The sequence below is a fragment of the Lynx canadensis genome, chromosome B4, assembly GCF_007474595.2.
Source record: "Lynx canadensis isolate LIC74 chromosome B4, mLynCan4.pri.v2, whole genome shotgun sequence".
NCBI lineage: Eukaryota > Metazoa > Chordata > Mammalia > Carnivora > Felidae > Lynx > Lynx canadensis.
This window is the reverse complement of record NC_044309.1, coordinates 110927478-110938747: the sequence shown is the minus strand read 5'-3', so window position 1 is coordinate 110938747 and position 11270 is coordinate 110927478. Positions and strand designations below refer to the sequence as shown.

Sequence of the window (11270 nt, the reverse complement as noted above, 5' to 3'; positions counted from 1 at the left end):
TTTGGAGGCCCCTGGGGTTCCCTCAATGTATTCTGGGTGATCTGCAAGTTCTTAAGTTTAATCGATGAAGCTAAAGCGTGCCTTGCTTGTCTTGTGGACACACATAATCATTCCTACTGATCGCTGAGGCAAAAGGGCTGAGAGGAAATAGCACCTACTTAGAATAATAATTAGTTCTCTTACCCAACAGTTATTTGTATTGTTCACACCTGCATAAATAAAGGAGCACAAGATGAGGAGAAAAGTCGCCAGAGGAGCCAAGGCCCACACAAGGAGGCACAAGGCAAATGTTCTGCGTGTAGCTGCAGCATGGCTAATGCCCAGGAAGCATCAATGATGCTTCATGACATGACTGGGGAGCTTCCGGCAAGACAGCTACACATAGTCCCTTGCCCCCCCCCCGAAGGCAAAGCCTAATTTCCCACTAAGGATATTGCTGGGCTTTGGAAATAGTACAATGGGAAGCAAGGCATCATCGTCCTTTTCCAAACAACAACGACAGTAACATAAAAACAGTGAGTGAGCTTAGCTGTCCTCAGAGATGCCAACTTCTTGATGACTTCTTACATACACATTTACATATGCTTTTGTAGTTCTTACGTTTTGAAATAAAGGATGCGAGGGAGGAATCAATGAATGTATGCAACTGGAAGGAAAGGGACGAATGCATCTGAAAGAAGAAATCAACATTTTATCTTTCAACGAATTTCCTACTAGACTGTCTAGCTTCGGAAGAATATTCTAGATCACGTCTCTATGGGATCCTGAATGTCTATTAATGTACATTCCACAGGGCGATGGGAAACAAAAACACAAGAGAGCCGATGAAGACCGTAATTCTTCAGAACTTAGCCTGACTGAGGCCAAGGTCTGACTTCACAACGGTTCATAGTTTCCTTTGGGTCATGTCATTCTGGCAAGGTGCAAAAGTCCATCTTCTTTCTAGGAAAGCTCCAACCACTCCCTGGATGTGACTGTGGACGTGTAATTCTGGCACTGCTCTCCCTACCTACCTGTTAGCTGCTGTCTAACCTAGCTTGCCTTTCTCCCCACCTCCACGTTGTTTGGGAAAATCATTAGCCTGTGCTTAATAAGACCCTTCAGCAACTCATCAAGGGGCAGGCTGTTTGACTGCGAGCCAGGATCAGCAGTCGTGGTGTTCTAATTTGGGGCTCATACTTGAAACTCCTTTTGGCTTTCCCTACGCACGGCCTATCAGTGTGCAGAATGTGTGTTTCCTATTGTCAGGCCTGTGGGCCTCTTGTGTTCCACGGTTCCTGTTGTTCAGACAGAACTTGCTGTCTTTGTGAGGCACCTGTCAGGAGAGTTCAGCTCGAGTTTTGTGAACCCCATATGCCCTTTCAACCAGGTCTGTGTCAAACACATTTCTCAACTGCAGAGAAATTCTGTTCTGAGGCTTAGCTGTTCAGAAAGCCACTGGCTGTCACTTTGAGGGCCTCCTTGGGACTTCTAAAAGTGAATCTTGAATTTGCCACAAGACTACATTTTAAGTCAGACCTTCCAAAACACTCTCATTGACGGAAAACTGAACTTTTTTTCACACGATGTGTTAATAAATATTGTATTCACAGAGAGATTACTTCAAGAAGATTAAAAGTCATGCTAACTCTTCTGGGTCTAGTAAATTGCAAGTGTCCTCAAACACAGGAAAATGTCTGCAAAGTTGGAATGCTTCTCCAATAGGCAAGCAAGCATTCATAAACAAAAGACTTACTTTCAAGGGACTTTCCAGGGGAAACACTTGATGAAAAGAATTCAAGCGGGAGTGCTTGGTGCATTCACACAAATACATACACACACAGAGAAATTAGGACATGCAACATTGCTTCTGTGCACTTGTGAGGGGTAAGGCAAGACCTGCTTCATGCTCCAATCTGGAAACACCGTTTTCTGCATATGAATGATACCCTCAGCAGGGAACTGGGGCCTCCGGAAATAAGAAAGCCTGTGGGTTCTTCCTGATGCTAGAATTCTTCTGAGAGCCTTTTTCCTGAGAGCCTGGGCAACAGGGCCAGGATGATGAGGATCAAGGCAAGATCACCAGCAACGGGGAGTCAACTTTCTGCAGGAACAAGGCAATGAGTTTTAAAAACATCATCTTTTGAATACTCACTTTGTGCCCTACAACTTTTTGGGTGTCTCTAATCCTCCTAGGGCCGAAACGAACGTATAACTATTCCTAATTTTACACACTACTGAATTCCCTTGTTTTTCTCCACGGCACTTTCACTTTCTAACATACTGTAGAATTCTTTTGTTTATTGTCTGTCTTCAACAGAACGTAAGCTTGGAGTGGGGGAAGGGTAGGTATTCTTGCCCACTTTATTCCCTGATTTCCTGGAGCCCAGAATAAAGGAGTGAATGAGTGAATAAACAAATGAATGAACGAATGAATGGAGGCCAGTGAGGCTAAGTGACTTTCTCCTATCAAACTACTCGTGAGTAACAGAGCTAAGGTTTGAACCCAGGCCCACGTGCAGTGCTGACACACTAGATTAGTAATGGCAGTTGTCAGGATTAGAATCTAAGACAAATTCGGAGGAAGAAAGATATGCAGCATTTAGTGCACGGCTGACTAATGAAGAGGTGTGTGCAAAGAAGATAACCAGATATAAAACAGCAGGGAAATAAGTCTAACTTTTGATCTTTGACATTGATGGGGAGGGTGCAACAGACTATGTGAAGCTGAAAAGGCCTGGTGGTCAAAATTCAAAACGTAGAACTCAATCCTTCAAATTTTGGCAGGGAACAGCGCAGTGCGTGGTCTCCATCATACCCTATAAGACGCATATGTGTTAATCCTTAATGGTCTGACCTCAAATCCTGACCCACTGTTTGTTACTATGTGACCTCGTGCAAATTCCTTAAGCGCTGTGAATGGGGATGATTTTCATGGGGTTTTCTGGAAACTGACCAAAATCATGCATGTAAACACAGAAATCAAAACCAAGCCTTCCGCGTAGTAAATGTGCAATCTACATGTTGTTTCTATTTTATCATTTTGGTGTGGCTGGAGAAGAGGGTGTTTAATAGGGGACCAGTTAGGCAGAAGTTAGAAAGGTAGGGGGGTACTTTGTGTTAGCCATCTTAAAGGATTTTGACACTGGTCTGTAACAGCACCTGCTTTGTTTGACAGCTGAATTGGGATGGATTAATCTGCCTGGAGCATTCCTCAGAGGGCTTTTCTGAAGACTGCCAAGCTCCAGGCGGGCTGTTAGGCAGGCCTCAAAGGGCATCTGGATGAAAAGGACTCAGAGCATTGTGCAGGCTGGGAATTAAGAGCGATAAAAACATCAACAGCCAATAGCACATCACCATCATGCCAGGAAGCTTCACCCATTTAACCATCTCAGAGAACCTATGAAGTGGATATTTTTATTATCTTCATTATGCCACATGGAAGATGAGGTTTACAAAAGATGACTTAACCAAGGCCACACGTTTAGGAAGTGATCGGGGCACAATTTCAACCCTGGCCACCACGCTTCAAAGACCCTTTACGCCCCTCTTCTTAGAACCGAGTGGTCCGAATGGCATTTTCTAGAAAGTGCTGAGAAGAACTGACATTCCGTTGATGTAGGATTCGGAAGCATAGGTCAAACTAAGCGGCTCTGTCTTCAGGTTTGAGAAGTGTTGCGGTTATCCTCCCAAATTCATGCCCAGGTAGTGCACTTTTACAATAGCGAAGTAACAACCGACTTCCCTCCCTGTCTCTTCTGTTGGAGATCCCAGGCTGAAAGATTTTACCCTTCGCAGTTCTACTGCAGAGCGTCTTGCCTCGCCCCCAGGACCCAGTGACTGGAACGTCTAGGGGTGGGAAGGCCTGTAACAGGTGGGGGTGGATCGGAGGCTTCAACTCCAGCGCAGGCCTCCTCCAGTTGGAACTAGATGATACCCAGTGAAATATGGGAATTTTGTTCCAAGGGATGCCCAAAAAAGGCGCGGGGAGAGCGCGCGGCAACCCCCACCTTCGTTGAACACGCTCCTCCAGGGGCGGCCTGCTTGCAGCACAGCTCCAAAATTGGCAACCTGGGCCTCGCAGCCGCCTTTTTTTAGCCTACATTCCCCAAACCAAGGAAGAGGCGGGTGACTAAAAATGCAAATCGGAGCCGGGGCGTCAGCAGGCAGGCCCGTGGGTGCGGGGCGTCTGGCTGGGGGAGACCCCGCGACCTCAGGTGCCCTCCGCTATACTCGCGGTGGGCGCCGGGAGGGGCACTTGGGGAGACACGCTCCCCTTCCAACCACTGCCCCCGCTTCCGCCTCCCGGGCGGCGGCGGGACTATGCGCGGCCTCTTTTCCGCCGGGGGTTAGGGAGGGGAGGCCGGATTAGGGCCCGCGCTTTCCGGCCGCAGGGCCCCCCTGCCCCCAGCGCCCGGCCGGCGGTACACAGGTGGTTTTCCGCTCGGGAGGGGCAGGCCGCGGCACTTTTATATAACAATAGAGCTCTGCGCGCGGGGTCTGCGCCTCCTCGCCGCCGCGGCCCCCACCCGGCCACGCCTCCATCCGGCCCCCGGCCGGCCCGCCCTGCTCCCCGGCAGAAAGCAGCGAGCCCGCCTGGCCGGCACTTCCTCAGTTACCTGCTGGCCCTGCAGAGCGGCCGAGACGTTCCCTGCGACTCCCAGCCCTCCGTGGAGCAAGGGGTCCCGGCAGGCACTCCTCCCCGCCTCTTACCCACCCCAGGCCGCGTCGGAACCCCAGAGGCCCGCTTTCGGCCCCCCACCCGACCTGAGGGTAGCCCAACGCCCAGCGCCCAGCGCAGCTGAGCCAGGAGGCGGGGGCGACCGGGTGCCAGGAGCGCAGCGCGCAGGCGCAGCTGGTGCTCGCTAGTGCCCTGCGACCCGCAGTGGAGGGGGTTGTCAGGGTGAGACCGAAGGCTCCCCTCTGACAGGCCTCTCTAGTCTACCGTAGCTGATCGCGGAGCCTGCGCGGGCCCCCGCAGGCCTTGCGGTAGGACTTCCCCACGACACGCCGTTGGTGGGGACAGCCCGCCCGGCTCCGCGCGCCCAGAATGCACCTAGACCCGGCAACCGCGCCAGACCGGCTCCTCCGTCGGAAGCCGAGCTAGCTGCCCAGTAATGATTAACGAGCGCAACCCCCCAGCGCGCGGTGGGTGACCGCAGGAAGGGGAGGGGGTAGGGCTTGGATCCCCGGAACAATGGCTCATAACGCCCCAGGCCGCTGGAGGGGAATAAAAGCATCGAACTGTCCAACCAGTTTGTTTCTGCAGGCTCCACTGTTTAAAAACAAAATAAAGTAATTTAAACGCTATTAAAAACAAACAAAAAAACCCCCATCAACCTTCCTTCCTATTATCTGGACAACCAGGCACTTGTTTGTTTGCTTGCTTGCTTGAAAATGTTCCAACAAAATCCTAGTTTGTTTCGAAAGATGTTGGATTAGCATTTAACACCTCATCGGTCACTAAAGCCCAGGCAGTTCACCAGCCCCAACACAGCCTCAGCTAAAAGAACATCAGAGCAAACAGAGCTGGGCTTTTTAAACTGGCAAACAAATGCCACACACCGCCTAAAGAAGGGCGGAGGAGGGGGGTTCAGGCGAAACTCCTGTCCAAATGAGTTTAAAGGGAATAGAAGGAAAAAAAAGCACAAGTTTTCTTAAAGCTAGCTTGCGAACACAGGCGTCACGAACAAGGGCTTTTGTGCCTGCTAATTGCACCATTTGTGCGCAAAAGTTCCGACGCGAAGTGTGAACTCTCAACAGAAGGAAACATGAGACAACTGAAGTGCCCTGGTTTATGTGCCCCGCTCCTCCTCCGCCGCCGCCTCCTCTTCTTTCTCCTTCCTCCCGCCGAGCCCGCTGTTGCAGCTTGTTTGCACTGGGGCTTATCCGGAGCGGAAATTCCTTTCCGTTTTTGTGAATGACAAACTCATTAACAATTCATCAACACAACCTGTTCCAGCCGGCCCGTCCCCACGGCAACAGCCCCTTCCGCAGCGCGCTCATTGGCTGGCCGGGAGAATGTATCCATTGAGACGCTCGCTGTTTGTATCCATTGAGGAGCTGCCTCGCGCAGGGGGTGTGCGAGGGTTGAGTCCAAGGGAGAGTGAGCAAATCGAGGTTTGAATAATCCGAGGAGAAAGACGCCTGGGCGGATTTGAGGTGCAGCCTTGAAGGGAGGGATTAGGAGCCGCTGGACTTTTTTTTTTTTTTTTTTCCCCTCCCCTCTTAGTAGCAGGGAGTCCGAATTAATTGGATTTCATTCACTGGGGAGGAACAAAACTGTCTGGGCAGCTTCATTCAAAGAGATTCATTGACACCAAGAGCGAGCGGCTGCAGCGGGGTGCAGCGGGAACCGCCGGCTTCACTTCTGTCTCGCTTTCCCCAACCGCTAACACGGTCTGGGAAGGACGAGGTGGAATTAAACCCCGCTCAGAGAGCGGCAGCTTCGCGCAGCGCGCTCGGCCTATGCCTGCCCCGAGGGGCGTCTGGTAGGCACCCCGCCCTCTCCGGTAGCTCGACCCCCATGATAGATACGCTCAGACCCGTGCCCTTCGCGTCGGAAATGGCGATCAGCAAGACCGTGGCGTGGCTCAATGAGCAGTTGGAGCTGGGCAACGAGCGGCTGCTGCTGATGGACTGCCGGCCGCAGGAGCTGTATGAGTCGTCGCACATCGAGTCAGCCATCAACGTGGCCATCCCGGGCATCATGCTGCGGCGCCTGCAAAAGGGCAACCTGCCGGTGCGCGCGCTCTTCACCCGTGGCGAGGACCGGGACCGCTTCACCCGGCGCTGCGGCACCGACACCGTGGTGCTTTACGACGAGAGTAGCAGCGACTGGAACGAGAACACCGGCGGCGAGTCGGTGCTTGGATTGCTGCTCAAGAAGCTCAAGGACGAGGGCTGCCGGGCGTTCTACCTGGAAGGTACGCGCCGGGGGAGCCCCGCGCGCGGGGCCGGGCGGGGGTCGCGGGGCTGTGCGCTGCGGGCAGGGCACGAGGACTGCAAGTGGCCCTGCTGCGCTTGACTGGCGCTTCTGAGTCGCGCCGCGGGGTCGGGGGACAGCCGCCAGCTACCGGCTGCGAACCTCGAGCGTCCCGCACTCGCGAGCAGGCTGGCGCAGAATCCACCAGCTTCCGGCCACAGGCACGGGTTGTTTCTTTCTAACGATTTCTCCTGTCTACCGGGAGTCTCCTCCACCTGTCCCTGCTTTCTATCGTTCGATCTTGAATCGAGATTTGCAGGACAGGAGAGGTCATGGTGTGTGTGTGTGCAGATCGCACCTCCTAGTCCCTCAAAATATTTTTAAAAGTTGCCCTTTTATGCATCTCTGGATTTAAAGAAGGGTTTCCAGGGAAGGCGGGCCTGTTCGTTCCACTCCCGAGGGTACACATTTAAGTGTCTTTCTGTTATAGTTGGGTCTGTGTGTAGGGGGTTCGTAGGGTGCTGGGGTGTTTCCTGCGCCCGGCCGCGGCTCTCACTAGCTGTGAAAACTACTACGGGATCTCAGGTTACACTATTGCCTTTCTCGTCCTGGCAGGTGGCTTCAGTAAGTTCCAAGCCGAGTTCGCCCTGCACTGCGAGACGAATCTAGACGGCTCATGTAGCAGCAGCTCGCCACCGTTGCCAGTGCTGGGGCTCGGGGGCCTGCGGATCAGCTCTGACTCCTCCTCGGACATTGAGTCTGACCTTGACCGAGACCCCAATAGTGCAACGGACTCGGATGGCAGCCCGCTGTCCAACAGCCAGCCTTCTTTCCCCGTGGAGATCTTGCCCTTCCTCTATTTGGGCTGTGCCAAGGACTCCACCAACCTGGACGTGTTGGAGGAGTTCGGCATCAAGTACATCTTGAACGTCACCCCCAATTTGCCGAATCTCTTTGAGAACGCAGGAGAGTTTAAATACAAGCAGATCCCCATCTCGGATCACTGGAGTCAAAACCTGTCCCAGTTTTTCCCTGAGGCCATTTCTTTCATAGGTGAGACTAATTAAGAGTCCTTCCTCAGACTTTTAAATGCAAAATTCCTAGCCATTCATAGAACTTAAGCTGTTAACCTTTCTTGCTGCCTGTTAGCAGGTCTGATTGCAGGTCTCTAATGTTACAAGCAGGGAATTCTGGTTTATCTTCTAGCTGAAAGAAAGAAAAAGTGCCTTTTGACATGGCTGCAGACCACAGGTGTCTTTGAAATGGTGCTTTCTGCCACTTTGAATTCAGTCATTTGAGAGCAGGCTGTGTATTATCGGGCAACAGAATTTTCTCACAGTCTTTGGACTCGGAAAAGGCTAGCTAGAAGTCCTCCCCATTGACAGGAATTTTAGCACTGCTTTATAATTTTAAAAGATCTGAGAGTTATTTTAGGACATCAGGTTAGTTGTTGGAAAGCCCTATGAATGCTAGATGTTGTAATTCAGTTGAATGTTACTGTGATACGGGTTCACAGTGAGACAGTGAGGGTAACCTGAGCCCAGCAGGAAGGACTGTGGGCTGGAAGCCTGGAGAAGCGAATCTCCAGGCATTGTAATGCATTTCCTATTACAAAGGAACTCATTTTCAGGCCATGTCGACATCCTGTTCCTCCTAATGGGCTGTCCCCTGTGACTTCCCTCTCTCTTTTAAAATGCCTGAATACCTCCATTGTTAGCTGCACAACAGTTGGAGAATAATTTAATAGACCCTTGCAGTCTGCTTGTCTGTATAAAAGGCATTCAAGACCATATTGCAGGGTTTCTGGTATTCACATGCTGAGGCAAAGAATGCACACATTAAGGATTTTTTTGTTGTTGTTGTTGGCAGAAACTTAATACAAAAGCTCCCTTTTCAGAAAATATCTGAAATATGTAATTGTGCCCAGTGTACATGTTTTATCTCAATGATACATTTTCTGCTGCCTGCAGGGTCCAGCTGCCACACACGATTCTTCTTTCTTTCTTTCTTTCTTTCTTTCTTTCTTTCTTTCTTTCTTTCTTTTCTTTGTCTTTTCCTTTAACTCAGTTTTTAGACTAATCATTCACAAAGCGTGATTTTCGGTCTACTGAAAGCTTGCCTTTCTTTTTGTGTTTACAGATGAAGCCCGGGGCAAAAACTGTGGCGTCTTGGTGCATTGCCTGGCTGGCATCAGCCGTTCGGTCACTGTAACTGTGGCTTATCTTATGCAGAAGCTCAATCTGTCAATGAACGATGCTTATGACATTGTCAAGATGAAGAAATCCAACATCTCGCCCAACTTCAACTTCATGGGCCAGCTGCTGGACTTCGAGAGGACGCTTGGACTCAGCAGCCCCTGTGACAATCGGGCCCCCACGCAGCAGCTCTATTTCACCACCCCCTCCAACCAGAACGTCTACCAGGCGGGCTCCCTGCAATCCACGTGAGAGGCCCCACACGCCTTACCGGATGTGTCCGTTCCTTTAGCCGTTTCTCTTGGCAGCATCAGCTGGGCTGCTTTCTTTGTACACGGCCGCAGGTGTCAGAATGACACCAGTTGTCTGTATTAGACGAGGTTCCCACGTGTGGAATTGGTTATTACCATGGGAGAGATTTGCTCCATTCTTGTTGGAAGAACAGAACATGCTGTATAGATACGGGCCATAGGTTCGCTCCACGCCCGTGTGTACAGCCTACCCAGGCAGGGACTGGAATTCTAGGGTCGCCAGGTATATAGGGTAGGACCAAATGGTAGGGGAGGAGCATGTGTTTAGGGCCTCGTATGACTGTTTCTTTTTGCGCCTGGAACTGATTACATACTGTCTTCAGTGAAGACGGATTCAATTTTGCATATAGAGGAGCCAAAGAGAGGTTTCAGCTCTGTATTTGTAGTATCAGTTTGCAAAAAAATATAAAAAATAAAATAAATACATAAATAAAGGTAATAATAAAGAAAACAAATCTGATACTCCATTTGATTATTGTAAATATTTGATCTTAAATCACTTGACCGTGTTTGTTTGAATTGTGTTTGTTTTTTCTTTGATGGGTTTAAAAGAAATCATCCAAAGGGAGAGCAGTACACCACTTCTTAAAACCGAAAAACCAGAAATGTTTGCTCTTTTCTAATCCAAAGGGTATATTTGCAGCATGCTCGACTTCACCAACTCTGAATCACGTTTTCATGGACACTGTTCTCACTGAGACCTTGTTATGGTGCAGCCTTTACTCTCTTTCATATATCTTCCTTGTGATTTTTTTCCCCTTCTTAATGTAGTTTGACTATGCCTTACCTTTGTAAATATTTTGGCTTGTGTTGTCTCAAAGGGGATATCTTGGAAAGACACCAAAATCATGGGCTCACTTTTTTTTTTTTTTTTTTAAACTTCAGCTGTGCTAAACAGTATATTACCTCTGTACAAAATTCTTCAGGGAGTGTCACCTCAAATGCAATACTTTGGGTTGGTTTCTTTCCTTTTTTTAAAAAAAAAAATTTGTATAAAACTGGAAGTGTGTGTGTGAGCTTGGGTACCCGGTTGACAGGTGAAGTGCATATGATTGTGGAAAGGGAGAGTCAAGTTGCCCCATTATGTTCATGGTGTAAAGTTTTGAGCTGAAATTTATTATAAGAATGTAAAACCTTAAATTATTAATAAATGACTATTTTGGCTATTGAATGTGTATTTTTTTTTAAATCTCTCTTTAATTGTACCTACCTGTGAAGTGATACTTTTAAGGAATTTTTCAGCGGGGAAGTGAAATTGGCTTGTAAAGTACTACAGGAACAGCAGGGCAAAGTTCCCATCGCCTAAGCAATCCCAGGAATGTTTTTCAGGTGTAGTTTATGACATTAACCGCTTGCTTCAAATAAAGATGACATCATAGAATGAACTGGCTGTATGATGTGTTCCGACAACACTTTATGAATACAACTCTGGCTCATTTAAGAAAATAGGAATGCCCTTGAAGAAAAATGAAGCCGTACAGCACACCTTGCTGAAGTATAAAGTTTGGCTATTCCTGAGTAGTCATAAAGAGGGGGTTCCGGAATAACAAGATAGTCACAGTGTTAACCTCTCTCCTTCCCTGTCAGGGCCTTCTACTCGATAATACACATGCCTGGGAGAACTAGGGATAATTGTTGTGCCAGTTTGTTACTGGGGCACTTCTACCTGCAAGCTATCCGAGCGTCGGAATATCAAGTGAATCGGAAATGATGTCTCCCCTTTCCTTGCTCCCGCACATGTGGCAGGCATAGCTAAGCTTCTCACCAAGCCTGGATGTGGGCTTTAAAATTTCACACTGACACTTGAGCTAAAACTTTGCCACTCCTGTTCTAATGTGCTTTGTGCTTAGCTGGTTTAGA

At 49.3% G+C, this 11270-nt stretch overlaps 1 protein-coding gene across 1 annotated transcript; it reads left to right on the top strand.

Annotated features, from left to right (window-relative positions):
* The first annotated feature begins 6029 nt into the window (after positions 1 to 6029).
* Positions 6030 to 10581, top strand: DUSP6 (dual specificity phosphatase 6). The gene is made up of 3 exons (XM_030323349.2): positions 6030 to 6905; positions 7520 to 7957; positions 9044 to 10581. Exons 1-3 carry the CDS (start codon positions 6506 to 6508, stop codon positions 9349 to 9351), a joined length of 1146 nt encoding a protein of 381 aa, XP_030179209.1. The 5' UTR covers positions 6030 to 6505; the 3' UTR covers positions 9352 to 10581.
* Positions 10582 to 11270: the final 689 nt, after the last annotated feature.